General features: G+C 37.7%; 1 protein-coding gene across 3 annotated transcripts; it reads right to left on the bottom strand.

The window, feature by feature from the left end:
* Window positions 1-994: 994 nt before the first annotated feature.
* On the bottom strand, window positions 995-14,707 carry LOC139153143 (cobalamin binding intrinsic factor-like). 3 transcript variants are annotated; one of them, XM_070726758.1, is made up of 9 exons: window positions 14,623-14,707; window positions 8,896-9,072; window positions 8,371-8,514; window positions 6,432-6,587; window positions 5,371-5,540; window positions 5,017-5,203; window positions 3,705-3,837; window positions 2,768-2,886; window positions 995-1,364 (listed from the first exon to the last, which is right to left on the bottom strand). In XM_070726758.1, exons 1-9 carry the CDS (start codon window positions 14,690-14,692, stop codon window positions 1,303-1,305), a joined length of 1,218 nt encoding a protein of 405 aa, XP_070582859.1. In that variant the 5' UTR covers window positions 14,693-14,707; the 3' UTR covers window positions 995-1,302. The 3 variants fall into 3 exon arrangements, with proteins under 3 accessions (XP_070582859.1, XP_070582849.1, XP_070582868.1); XM_070726748.1 differs by lacking the exon at window positions 14,623-14,707 and adding an exon at window positions 11,459-11,981; XM_070726767.1 differs by lacking the exon at window positions 14,623-14,707 and adding an exon at window positions 11,459-11,686 and having other exon boundaries at window positions 6,447-6,587.
* Between the last annotated feature and the right edge of the window lie 56 nt (window positions 14,708-14,763).

The following is a 14,763-nucleotide window of genomic DNA, read 5'->3' as shown; positions in this document are numbered from 1 at the left end:
GTTTTGTTTGTCATTGTTATGTTTGTGTACATATATATAAAAATATTTTTTTTAAAAAAAATGGGTTCCATTATGGTCATAAGTGAAGGATTTAGCTGTACATATTCTGTTAAACAAAAAAGTTTTTTGCTTTCACCTTTTTCTCAGCCCATGCACAAGATTAGTTAAGTTGTCCTTAGTGGCATCAATATAAAAGTATATTATCTCCTTTAAAACCAGCAGCATTTAATGGCAACTTCAAGATGTATAAACCTGTGGTGGGTTCTAAATTAGATCACCATCGGTTCTTGCGTGTATGCGCAGTTCCAGGCAGCTGGGTGGAGTCTCCCGCCACCACTGCTACCAGTTCTAAGAACCAGTCCAACTGGGAGCAACCAGTCCAAACCGGGAGCAACCCACCCCTGATATAAACATTGCAATATTACCAATTATATTAAAACAAATTGTGTTGTGGGTTAGCTCAAGGCTATTTTTGTAATTCACCTTTTTTCTGTTGGTTTAAGCTTGATGTTGTTTTTGGTATATTGCAAATCACTTTGGGTCTTTTGAGATGGAATAACATCAAACTGGATGAATAAATCAATATCTACAGTGTTGGGTCTCTCCCTTTAAAGGACAATTTTCTCTTTGAACAGCTGTTACAAAAACCAGAGTTAAAAGAAAAAAACCCATATGTTTATCTTATCAACAGCAAGTTAACAAGAGGAAAAAATATTCCTCTCTTCTACCTGTATTCATTTATTATGACTCTATGTATTTATTCAGTAAGATATATTTTTATTTCAATTATATTCATATTGTTTAAATTTGTAATCATATACTGTATGTAAGTCAGCCTTTGTAAGTATTACTTTAGTGTCTTTTTATTTCAATTGTTTCAGCTAGCCTTTCGATTCTATTTATTTAATTGCATTTTGTAGGACTATCTTTTCTTTCTTTATGCTGAATATACATAGAAAAAAATAGCAGCATCTGATAAAAAGACTGCAGGGTGTTTTTTTCTAAAATAGAAGTCTTTATTTGCGTTATATTGTCTTGTAACCTACTTTGGTCCAGCAAAAATGATTTACTTTGTGAATGTGAAAGAAACAAGTACTTCAGTGTTGTTGGCATTTAATTATTAAACAATTTTAAACCTACAGAACATTACACACATCAAACCACCATTTTGTTATCTTACCAGAACTATAACATATCAAATTCCATGAGGAAGGCTCTAAGTTGTCATAACTTTTTAACTGGAAGGGAGATAATCTGATAAATACAGACTTGAACCTCAGTTCTTTATTGTATAGGTAAAGTTCAGTATTTACTGAAGGTGGCCACAATGTGCTCATTGTGTCTCGGTTTGTAGCTTCCAACACCTGCCAATATAAAAAGAAAATATATTGAAAAACTAGAGCACACTCTTCATTAGATCTATTCTAAGCCTTAATATGTGCAGATGTTTAAAAATTAGTTTTAGATTAGATTTATGAAGATTGTCAGCTGCCTTGTTGGTTTCAGCCATCATGATGATGAAAAATAATATGCATAGAGTAATATCACACTACAACATCATACTTTCATAGTTGTATCCTGGTACTAGATGCAAATGCATAAGTTGTAGGATTTGAGTCATGAAGCATGCTTTGTCACTTGCCCTGTTCCCTCCCACAAACATGCTTAAGAGGCAGCTGCCATGTAATCCCTTAAAAGACATAGTTGCTTTAAAGAGTAGAAAACAAATACTATAGTCACATTTTCAAGTGCACTGAAGCATCTTTTTAGAATCAAATCCAAAGCATTGCATACCCCTATCCACTATTCCAGGTATGTCCAACACATGGCCCATGAGTTGCATATAGCCTTGGACAGTTAGTAATACAACCCCACAGGATAATTAAAAATCTAAACCTAAAGGAAACTTGTTATTTACAAAAATTAATCATATTATAAGCATTATGTGTGGTTCAAGACACTTCCTCTTCATTCAATGTGGCCCAGGCAAGACAAAAGATTGGACAACTATGTTCTATGCTATTATATATTTTTGTCAGCTTTACGCACATCTATAATTGAACATCACTGGATAATGTTAGGCAATCATTCTTTAGATTAGAAGACCAGTTAGTCTTCTCAACCTTCCATCCCTCTGTTCCCACTGAATCTTCACTTTGCTATTGTACTCCTCAACCTCTTCTTCGACTTGATCCTTTGCTCAGTCTTTTTCCGGGACAACATTTCAGCTCTAACTTCATTTGATAGATGCTCTTGCTAATTGCAACTGTCTTCCTAGACGTGCGCTGAACTGATTAACAACCTTGATTTTTCTTGAATTACATATCAGTCACTTAGGTAAATAGAAGTATGTTTATTGTGTTTCCTCTGGACACCTTGCTGTTTGGAAATTGTGCATTTAAAAAGGCTCTCAATTAATTGTAGCATTTGGAAATCTTTTTCTGGGGTCAAAATCTAAGCAGGGTCAAAACTGATTAGTCTCTAAATAGGCTATTTCTGGGCCTGAGACATAATTTAATGTTGCACTGAGAACATTATCCAGATATTATGAGTGAAATCACGAGGAGCTGAGCTCGACATGAAGACTTTGCAATTTGAATAGGCATCAACTAATTATTTTGATCTTATTGATTATCATTATTATCCTATAGCTGCATATTTATTAGCACGTTAATCATAATTAAGGCTGCAGGTGATAAAGGCTGCAAGTATCTGGAGAAACTATGTTGTATCCATCAGCCCTTTCCTTCTTCCCAAGAAAATATACCTTGTTCAAGGGGTTTTACACCACTGAGGAACTGCCAGTGGGTTTTTTCATTGGTGCTGCCTTGGAGGCCATTGATAGAGGTGACCATGGGGCCCCAAGATGTCTCCTCTGTTTGAAAGCTGCAAGATGCCAAATTCATTAAAAGAATGTAGGATGGAAGGATGAATATGGTGAAATATATCATAATGCTTTAAGGGATATTTAATATGCACACAGGAAAACATTGCAAGAAACAGAAAAGATCAGGAATGCTATAGGTGAAAATCATTCATAGAAATCAAATATTCATATTTGTCCAGCCTACAGCCCAAAGACAATTTAAAATAAATTGGTAAAGGTTTAAGGTTTCTTAACTGAAAATAAGAAAAGTTTCACATCCTGGGTTGAATGCCACCCCCCCTTAAAATGACACAGACAGAATCTAAAATGAATCTACCAGGAACAGTGTTCCCTCTAATTTTTTTTTGGGGGGGGGGGCGGAAAAGTATAGTGTCTGAGTGGCAGTCCTTTCGGGACTGGGCGACACAGGAATAATAAACAAACAAACAAACAAACAAATTAATAACCCCCCCCCCCCCCCGTTATGCCTCAGAGAATTTCAAAATAAAATACTGTACTGTGTGTCTATAACAGTGAGCTCATAATAGGGCAACTCTATCAATATCAAAATGCCACTTAAATAGTTGAGCTAGTTTCAAACTAGATTTTGATTTTCTTTCTCTCTTCCTTACTCCCATTCTTTTTCTTTCTCTTTTCCTTCCTCTCTTTTTTCTATCTGTTCCTCTCTCTTCCTCTCTTCCTCTCTCTCTCCTTCCCTCTCACTCTTTCCCTCTCGGCTTCTGGGCAGGTTTGGAAAACTTTGAGTTGATGATGATTTTTAAGTGAGCGATTGCTCACTGCTCAGCTTAGAGGGAACTATGACCAGGAGTCTATTTACCTGAATTTACTTGAAAGTTGTTGAGCTGCTTCCAAGACAACAAGCAGCACAGAATCCTTTGGCACTTTCACAGTTGTGGAAAAGCTGAAGTAGGGTTCTATTAGCAGATTGATTACTCTATAATGCACAGTTACTGCAAAGAAAGAGAATAGAAGGCAGGTGAAATAACTCATTGTATCCTTAGCATCTAATGCCAATCCTAGGCTTGAACAGTTGACATGAGGAATAGTCAGTGACGTGAGCTGAGATTTGAAAGCACAAATTGGGATCCCTTTAAAGATGCTTAAAATGATATTATTGCTAGCAGCTGATTTTGCAGTTGATTTTCATCATTATGGATGATCTATTCAGTAGAAGTTGCAGTGACTTAAATGGATCATTCCAAAATAGGCAATCTTCAGCCCCACAATACCTTCCTTCCCCACCCCCAAATTCCAGAAGTAAGTGAAAGTAAGAATCAAGTATGTGAAAGTGTATATATGTTGTGAGCCGCCCCGAGTCCTCGGAGAGGGGCAGCATAGAAAGCCAATCAATCAATCAACCAATAAATCAATAAATCAATAAACAGTCACATAATTTTGGTAGCATAATTTTTGAGAGTCCGGGTGGCGCAGTGGTTAGAGTGCAGCACTGCAAGCTACTTCAGCTAACTGCTAGCTGTAGTTTAACGGTTCAAATCTCACCACCGGCTCAAGGTTGACTCAGCCTTCCATCCTTCCGAGGTGGATAAAATGAGGACCCCGACTGTTGGGGGCAATATGCGGATTCTGTAAACTGCTTAGAGAGGGCTGTAAAAGCACTGTGAAGCGGTATATAAGTCTAAATGCTAATGCTAATAACTTTGTGGAACATTATTATTATTGTTGTTATTTTGTTGTTGCTGTTATTATTATTATTATTATTATTATTATTATTATTATTATTATTATTATTATTAATTAGATTTGTATGCCGCCCTTCTCCAATCAGGGCAGCTCACAAGATACAATATAATACAATGTGTACAAACAAATCTAATTGATTGAAAACTACACGCTAAAAACCCAATATATTAAAATCAGTCAATTAGTTACGTGATTATTCCCAATATTACTAGACACTAAATGGCACGACAGTATTCCCTTATTTTCATTCCAGCCTCCATCATTTCCTCTCTTCCAGAATGATTCCAGTGTCTCCAAGATAATAATAGCATGTAGTGATGGGGAATGTGGATCTATAATGCAGAACTCTATCTCACTAGCTGAATCTGCTGTTCTTCAGAGAAAAGAGGTGTCAGAGGAGTTTCTTTCCATTGAGGAAGCTGCCTTACTAGTTTTGGAGATGCAAGGGAGAGCCCTGACATCCAAATATGTTTTGCCAAACAGAGAAGGCAGGATCTGAGAAGCAGCAGCTGGTGTGTTAAAGGCTCCCTCGATGATCTTATTCAGCACTTCATTCAAGGTCTTTTGGCAGCTCCATGCATTAGCTGAATAGAACTCAGAAGTAACATTGAGAGCCTGGAAATCAGAGAGAGAAAGAGAGAGAGGGAGGTAGAGAGGGGGAAGGGAGGGAGGGAGGGGCAGGGAGGGAGGGAGAGGGAGAGAAACAGTAAGATTCAAATGGCTAAAGACTAGATTGGTGGATTTTCATCCCTCCCAAATAAAAGATCTGCGAGTAAAAGTACCTGCATTGCAAGGCCAGTGCTATAGATATTTCCAAGGATGCCACTAGGCTGCTGTTCATCAAGGATTTGCTTTGAGATGAGGGTTAAGGCTGTTTTTAATTTGCTCTGCTGAGACGGGTTCCTTCTTTCATACACACAGAATAGTGCCAGACTTGCTACAGCACCAGTATCTGTGAATTTCATCAAACAAGGGATTTAGGAGCGAGGAGAAAGTCAGGAGCAGTTGTCAATCTCACAAGAGTCATGGATCTCATTGGTTTAACTATGGGACAAGAGCTGGGGTGGCGCAGTGGTTAGAGTGCAGCACTGCAGGCTACTTCAACTAACTGGTGGCTGTAGTTCAGCAGTTCAAATCTCACCGCCGGCTCAAGATGGACTCAGCCTTCCATCCTTCTGAGTTGGGTAAAATGAGGACCCAGATTGTTGGGGGCAATATGCTGATTCTATAAACCGCTTAGAGAGGGCTGTAAAATAAGGGTTTCTAATAAGGGTTTTTAACTGTTTTAATATTGGATTGTTATATGCTGTTTTTATTACTGTTGTTAGCCGCCCCGAGTCTACGGAGAGGGGCGGCATACAAATTAAATAAATAAATAAATAAATAAATAAATGCACCATGAAGCGATATATGTCTAAATGCTAATAGCAGATGTCAGAGAAAACAGACCAAATTGGAAAAGTTGTCATTGTGAATAGTGTAATGCAGTGCCCTGCCCCAAAGTTTTTGCCACTAGGGACTGATTTTGGGAAGACATTTTTTCCACAGATGGGGGGCAGGAGGGCCATGAAGAAGACAACCATTTTGGTTTTACTCATTTGTAACTGGAACTGATCCATGGCCTGGAAGTTAGGGACTCTTGGTGTAATGGATAAAGGATTCCTAGCTTATCCATCATTTGTTCACTATGTCCCACTCACCATCTCTCAGTCCAACCTATTTTTCAAGATCATTAGAGACCATTATTAAGAAGTTTATCCTTCAAAGCTCAGAATAAAAAGGTGATTTAAAATCATACTCAAGATCATACCTATTTTACTGTTTCTGCGAAGCATTATCTTACCTACAGAGAAATTACCATCGAATTGGAAACTATTATTCAGGGCTGCGTTGGCCAGGGTGTTGGCAGTTGTTTCTAATTCTGGACTTTTTTCTAGGCACAGAGCCAAAGTATCTAGAGCCAATTGGTAGTAGGTTGTCTTGGGAGCCCCAGTAGTATCTGAAAAGGAAGCATGTTTATCAGTTACTTCCTGTGTGGTCACAGAAAAGTAGGTACCTAGTACCTACGCCACAATATGGATTGTCTTCAACTTATAAATGTTTCTTTGGCAACTGTCCAAAGTTAAAATGCTACTGAATAAAGTGATAACTGGTCCACATATTAATGGCTTTCATAGCATCTACATAAGTCATGTGATCAAAATTCAGGGTCTTGGCCACCAGTATGTATCATATTTACACATTTGCAGTCCTGGGATCAAGTACTGTACTGTATTTTTCGGAGTATACGACGCACGGGGAGGAAAAAAGGGAAAAGAATCTGCTTACCATGTATTCATCTGGCTAATGTCCTTAGTCTGGTCAGCTTCAGCACATTATTTTATCCCCTGGTTAAGGGCTTAAAAAAATTTTATTCTGAGAGAATAACAATGAAAGAGCTTGAAAGCCAGTAAGAGCTGGGAACATCATTAGCACCTGGTTAGGGCTGGGAAGAAACTTACTCAGAGCAAGTTAGAATAATGAAAAAAACCTTGCAAAGACTTAGGGCTTGGAAAACATTCTTCCCAGAGAGAAACAATGAAAGAGCCTGCAAGGTAAGAGCTGGGAAGATCGTTAGCAGCTAGTCAGGGCTGGGGGGGGAGAGAAAGCTACATTCAGAGTATAAGATGCACCCTAATTATCAGCCTCTTTTAGGGAGGAAAAAGGTGTGTCTTATACACTGAACAGTACGGTATTTCCAGCAAGCTTTTGACAAGCAAAGTCAATGGGGGAGATCACATTTGCATAATGTCTACAGGATTCACTTAACAACTGCAGTGGCTTACTTAACAGCCATGGCAAAAAAAAAGGTTATGAAATTAGACACGACTCACTTAGTAACCATCTTGCTTAACAATGAAAATTCTGGTTCCAATTATGGACATAAGTCAAGCACTGCTCATACTTATTGTTGGAAATTCAGGATGCAGAGATAAATGTCAGATTGCTAAACTACATTTTGTACTTTATGAATTCTACTCTCTAGCATAGAATAGCCTGAACTAAGACAAATCTTACCCACAAATTCATCTGTGTAATATCACCTTTCAGAGATCTTGCAAAGATTTAGCTTTTTCCTTAGTTTTTATGTACAATATTGATTGGCAGGAAATGTGATGTGCTGCATGGAAAGGTTTAGCTACAGTATCAGGATTTTGATTTCAATATTTTTTATTGTAGGTAGATAAACATTTATTTTTGTGGACAGCTGCTGAGAATTCTTTTTATGATAGGTAGCTATATAAGAGCTTTGAATAAATAAATGCATGTTACAAAGTCATCCTCAATTATTACCAGGCTGGATCATTTTTGACGCCTTTATAAAAGTGCATTTTCTTCCTTTGAAAAACAGGAAAATATTGCAGAATGCAAAATGTGAGATCAGAATTCACAGCAGGATCTGTATTCCAACAGCAGATTGATTCAGCCGTCATGTGCATTGTGAAATAGGGAGAAAAGTGATTTGAGTTATCTGGGGAAAAGTTGTACAAACATTTTAAGTTGTATCAGTTTTTCAAATGTAAAAAAGAAAATGTTACTTGCAACTGAGACAAAGAACAGACACTGCCAACATGGCTAAGACAGCAATTCTAATAGGCATTTCAGTACAACTGAGAATACCATCCTTGAAGGCATTGGTAGGGGAACAGCACAGAGAATCAAGAAGCCATGCATTAATCATTCTTTCTATATCTTGCTATTTGAATAAAATGTAGGGATCTAATGCCCATTTGTCTTCTTACCGATATACTTAATCTCTTCCTTTGTTTTCTCTTCAAGGACTTGGACCAGGTTGACATGTTTTTCTGTTGTAATGACATCAGCGGGATTCTCGCAGGCGGACCGAAGAGCTAGGACATAAAGGGCCACTTTGCCAGAGGTCATCTCTGCAAGAAGGGATAAGACATTACAAAGCAAAAGTGGCAATTCTAGAAATAGAATTGGACTTACTAAGTTCCAATTAAGTTTGGGAGATACATCATAGTCAAGCCTAGGAGGTATTAGTAAAAACAAAACAAGAGTCTGTGGAGAGGGGCGGCATACAAATCTAAATAATAAAATAAATAAATAAATAAAGACCTCATGTTTTTTTCTATTATCTGTTCAGTTTAGCAAGTTATCCACAGTGTTCAAAAATGACACATGAAAAAGGATCGCCACATTTTCCTCTTTACAAAATGGAACAAATTAAAAATATGAACTGGTTCAAAGTAGTTATAAAACCAATAAACACATTTATGTAAAAACGTCTCATGTCAACATCATACCTGTTCCAGCTGTTTCTTTTATCTGCCTCACCAACTCTGTTATTACAGTAATATCCCGGTCTTTAGCCATGGTCAAAGCAATCAGGACACTGGGATCAGGTTTATTCTGGGGGCCGTGGCAATTTTCCAGTTGACTCTGGAGACCTCTAACCAACCATTGATGATCACTTGGGACATCTAGAACAAAGACACAAGAGGTTTGCCAAGAGCAGCCCCTGTTCCTAGAGAACTCTGATGTAGCTTGTCAACAGAAGTAGAGTTCAACCTCAGAAATTGTCTCTATTATATTTTTCTTCTGCATTGGTAGTGTTTAGGGCTATTGCTCCTTTTTTGTACACCAAATTTTTTTGTTCACTAATGAGTTCTGTAATTATAATATGGATAAGTTCAAATTCTTTTTATAAGTCATGCACAATCCATACAACTGAGTTGTTAATATTCATGTAGCACACTTGTTACTCATAAAGGTATCCAGACCTATGTGGATTTATCTGTTTTGGGGTAAAAACATTGCACATGAATTTTATGACTGACTGTGAGCAAAAAAAAAAAAGTTATTGGTGTACATTTAATTTTTTTCACTTTTTTTCTCTGTGTACTTCCTCTTTTTAAGTGAGGCTATATACAATTTTCTGAGCTTCACTTTCAGTTATGAATATGGATATTTTGCTAAGTTTCAACCAAGGGATTGGGTGCGAGCCAAAATTGCCACCCTACATATCTTCATGCAAGGTTTTGTCACAGTTAACTCAATCAAACTTAGCCCTCTCTTTCTCTATTTAAGTTGAACTTACTCATTGAAATCAGTGGAAAAAGATACGTCATATACAGTATGTTAAATGCTACTATTTCCAGTGAAAATTCAGATCAAGTAAGTTGACTAAATTAATCCAGTTCAACACACTGGAGCACTAAGCTTTGAGATTTTGTATGTTGTCTTCTGATACTTTCCTATTCTCTGTATCTTCTACTGACTCACTGTGATAAATGAAAACAGGCAGATAGCAAATGAAGCTAGAGTAATAGATGGCCAGGTGGGGGTCTGCTGGTCATTATCTCTAAACAGCTGTTTCTCCAAGTCCCTTCAGTCATTTCTTATATTCTTTGATAATTTTGATGAAAATTATTCCATTGGCACTCATTGGTTTGCATATCATACAAACACAGACATTTGGAAGGCTACTGGGTTAGGAAAGGTTGAACTATGATTTTATTACATTCCATATCAACAACACATAAGGAGATAAACCAGTTTCTGCATTGTACTACTTCATTAGTCTACGTACAGTAAATAATTATTTAGCTCTATACATCTGTATTGAAAACTCCTTGTGTATTCAGAAAGCTAATGTGCATGCTGGCTTGGAATCTTAGCTCTGCAGTTCAGTCAGGTGGGGATCATATGAGAGAAAGCTTCTTCGCCCTGTCTTGCTTTTATTAAACATGAGAAGATTTAGATAGGGCACAACTTTTCGCTTCATCATTAATGATGAATGGAGAAAAGAAACTGGCAGTCGTGGTGGCTCAAGTTCACAGTTTAGTTACGAAACTATTTCATGAAGGAAAGTTGATCCCCCCTAAACACCCTCTATTCATCAATTCAGTGCACAAACATTTGGAATGTTTACATACGGGCTGGACAAAAAGATGGAAACATGACTTTTTGGCATCATAATGTTTGAACACGTTCAAATCAATCAAAACTTGACATATTTTTATGTGTTTTTTATTAATTCTGTTATTTGATATGTTTTTTTAAACTACCCCTTTTTTTTACAGAAATTTAAGGAAATTGGTTATAACCTTCTAGAAATGGCAGACCTCTCAGACTTTCAAAGAGGCCAAATTGTTGGTGCTTGAATGACAGGCACTAGTGTAGCAGAAAGTTTGGTGTTTCAAGAGGTAATGTCTCAAAAGTAATGACTGCTTTTGAAAGAGAAGAGAAAACGTCCTCAGCCAAGCACAGGTCTGGTCGAAAGTCGAAGTTGTCTGAGAGAGACCGTCGGACTCTAAAGTGAATTGTTAGAGCGGATCGCAAGACCACAGCTCCTAAAATCACTGCAGAGCTCAATAGACACGTACAGAACCCAGTTTCCACAAAAACTGTTCGAAGGGAGCTTCACAAATCTGGATTCCACGGAAGAGCTGCAATGTGTTTCCATTGTTTTGTCCACCCCCTGTACATGGGGCTGTGCAAAGAGAAGTTTTGCACAGTACATTAGTGCAAATGAAGCACTTCCTTTCAAACATTCAGGTCCTTGGCAAAGCTCAGGTGGCTGCTGCAAAAGTTGATTCTAGTTGTCTTATATGTGCAGACACTTGTGATGAGTGAAAGTGAAGTAATGTGACTGCGCAAGCATATGGAGACTCCCAGCAATGACTTTTGAAACAGGTACATAATCCTTGGAAAGGACATAGCTGCAAAGATGGACCTTCAACTGTGTAAGAGACCTATTGCCACTGACTCCCATATCATCCTTCAGTCAAGTTATTAATCAAGTTTGGGACAAGCATCAGGTTAAGAAGAGCTAATGCAAGAAGAAAATTATCTTGAAATACTTACTGCAAGTTCCTGAAGAACTGGAAGCAGCATTAATGACTGTGTAGAACACACACATGACGATAGTGAAGATGAACATTTTGGGCTCAGATGTGGGTATATCCTTTCTTAGACCAAATCTTCCTTGAGGTGGCAGAATATTGGAAGTCAAGAGTGAACACTTGCTTTTCTTCCTTTATATAAACTGCCGAGAGAGTTCTGGATCCTCCCTCCCTCCCTTTCACCTTTCAAGAGTCACTTCCTTTCTATCACTGTTGACTTTCCTTTGCTTATCTCAGTTTCCTTGGAATTGGGTCTGAACAGGTCTGGCAAGGTGATGACAAAGAACAAATCCTTTCGGGGGAAATTGGTGGGTTGCATATTAGCAGGAGGAAGGTTACTTGTGTAACTTGGCAAGATGTTGCATACCATCTATGGGAGAACTGCCACTTGCTAAGCAAGCATTTGTTGAGTCACCTAGGTTAATGGCTACAATGGCATAAATTTCACAGAAGAGAAGTTGTGTTGGGAAAGTTGCTTGCTCAAGAAAAATAGCCCTGTAACTTCCTCCATGCTTAAAAAGGCTAAAGAAAGGGCATTGCTAGGCTACTCTAGAGCAGTGTTTCCCAACCGTGGCAACTTGAAGATATCTGGACTACAACTCCCAGGATTCCCCAGGCAGCATTCATTGGCTGGGGAATTCTGGGAGTTGAAGTCCAGATATCTTCAAGTTGCCAAGGTTGGGAAACACTGCTCTAGAGAAATAGAAGATGGCAACAGAGCTTCTGCTAGGCCTTTTGCTAACACCCACATGTCACCGTATATGCCAAAACTCTGCCTCTTAAAAACATACTATTGCTATAAATAGTAATTTTTCTAAAAAAAATAAAATGTTTTTAGTGTAGAGCCATGTGGAAAAACACAATGTGACAATAAATATTATAACAATGTCATGCAGATACTAGACGTTCTTTAGAAATGAGTGCCGGATTAACAGAATTAGATTAGATATTAACAGCGACAGATGAAAAATTAATAAAGAAAATATATAGCTATTGGTTAAGTATTAATATGGAAGAGGAACAATTAAAAGAGACAATGATAGCATGGGATAAAAATGTTGGCTATTTGGTTGAGTTAGATAAATGGCAGAAATTATGGGATAGATATTATTAATTAACAATATCTACTGCATACAAAGAAATTTTTAATAAAATGTTTATAAAAGAGAGCCCTCTCTAAGTCAGAGGTTTCCAACCTTGGTAACTTTATGAGGTGTGGACTTCAATTCCCAGAATTCCTCAGACAACATAGCTGGCTGAGGAATTCTGGGAATCGAAGTCCACACTTCATAAAGTTGCTAAGTTTGGAGACCTCTGCTCTAAATAGTTTACAAAGTCAGCATATTGCCTCCAATCATCTTGCTCCTCATTTTACCAACCTAAGAAGGATGGAAGACTGAGTCAACCTTGAACTAGTCAAGATCCAATTCCTGGCAGAGTTAGCCTTCAATACTGCATTCTAACCACTGCACTAAAATGGAAGGATACAGATACATTATTTTTATAGAAAAAATTATCCAAGGAGTGCAAAGTATACATTTGATGCTAAGAAGGAGCTGTGAACCTCCCATATCACCTTTATTGCAACCACCAGTGATGTGCAGTCTTGGACAAACCCTTATCATTTATTTTACTCATGAAGTCTCAGGCTTTTATGGATTGTTCTGAAGGGGCTTGCTGCAAGATTGTATAGTTAAAGTTTCTTGAGTGTTATGAATGAAGACCAATGGAATTAATACAATTGTTTTTATTAATAGTTGATGTATCTATTGCACTTGTGAGAAAACATTGCATCAATAACACATCTCATCTCTTGGAGAAATGGAGGAAATGTAACAACACTGTATACAAGAATTAGGAAAATAGTTGATATCCCTAAACTGCAATCCAAGCCAGGACAGGTGCAGTGCCCTGTAGATTAGAACTCCAAATACTATTTTGTGTTCTTTCTCTTCTTTCTGCTTCTGTTGGTAAATTGATTTGCTCATTCTGGAACCTTGAAGACATGCATGCAAATAAAAACAGAAATATCTTCCCTCCTATCCACAGAATGAAGTGATGTCCAAGAGTCCCTTAAACCTGAAGCTTGCTTGACCTTAAACTAGATGTACTGTCCAGCAGAAAGAGGATTTAAGGTCAAGAAGACGAGAATGAGAGTGAATATGGAGACAACTGGAGCTGACAAAAATTGATATGAGAAAAATCTAATTCTGTTGCTTAATCCAATTGCTGTATTGAAAATCCAACTTTTAGGCACCTAATTTATAGGAAATTGTTGAGGTTTTTCAGAGCACGGGATAAACCAGTCTTCGTGAACTGCTGCAGAGTCTCAACAGAATATCAAGGAAATGGTGTTGTGAAAAATTGAGTTGTATGAATGAACAGGTGAACAATCGGCTTTGTAGGACAGATTAATCTGAATTCTTTTTTGAGGAGTCATTTCCAAAACACTGCCCTGAATGGGGAAATTACTAGATGAGGTAATCTGTCTTAAGACACAACAAAAGCACAATTGAGAACCACTATTGTCTTTTCAATGACTCATAAGTCAGGTTATTGCCAGGAAACTATAATAATACATTGGAAACTGAACCTGGGCAATGATAGTGGTGATAATTCATTTTTCTTACCTAAATAAGAATTTGGTTGTATGGATAGTAGTACGCAGGCTTGTGCTGAATTGGGAAGAAATGATTTTTTAAAACTTTGGTAAGAAAATGATGTGCCAATAAGGGTTCCCTAAGAATGTGACATAAAATAAAGATCAGTTACAATAAATCTGTTATTATTAAATCCTGTGTGCCTGTATATGTGTATTAATAAACCCTTCCATCGTGGAAGGAGATTATGTTCTTCCTTCCAAGGAACTTGATGCTGAATATTCACTAACATTGCTGAAAATTCTCACCCTTTAAAAGTAGAACACAGGTGGCTAACAGTAGGAAAGCCAAGTTTGTGAAGTTGATCACATCCATAAAGAAGCTAGTGAAGTATAAGTTATCACAGCAGATTTTTGCTACTGAGAGAAATGTATTGTGTTTTTCTAAGAGCACCTCTTGAAATAAAGGAAATAAGGACCTAAGGAACAAGAAATCCAAATGACCTCATCCAGTTTTTCCTACTTACCACAACGAAGGCAGTGCTGTCCTTGGCTAAGGAGCAGGAGCAGAAATCCCACCAGAGCTCTCATCATCATGAAGGGCTATCGTGCAATGTGAGGAGCATAGAGAAGTACCCGTATTTATGCTGTGATTGAAAAGCAGAGGC

Source organism: Erythrolamprus reginae, chromosome 1 (assembly GCF_031021105.1).
Source record: "Erythrolamprus reginae isolate rEryReg1 chromosome 1, rEryReg1.hap1, whole genome shotgun sequence".
NCBI classification, from domain to species: domain Eukaryota; kingdom Metazoa; phylum Chordata; class Lepidosauria; order Squamata; family Dipsadidae; genus Erythrolamprus; species Erythrolamprus reginae.
Note: the sequence above shows the minus strand (reverse complement) of the source record. Positions and strands in the feature narration are given on the sequence as shown.

Excerpts from the sequence above, each read along its gene's own strand:
- LOC139153143 (XM_070726748.1), bottom strand. The coding sequence starts at position 11,534 with ATGTTCATCTTCACTATCGTCATGTGTGTGTTCTACACAGTCATTAAT. Across the intron at positions 8,515-8,895 it reads AAAAGAAACAGCTGGAACAG|AGATGACCTCTGGCAAAGTG; the intron begins GTATGATGTTGA and ends CCCTTCTTGCAG. Across the intron at positions 2,887-3,704 it reads CAACTTTCAAGTAAATTCAG|CTTTCAAACAGAGGAGACAT; the intron begins GTAAATAGACTC and ends GGCATCTTGCAG.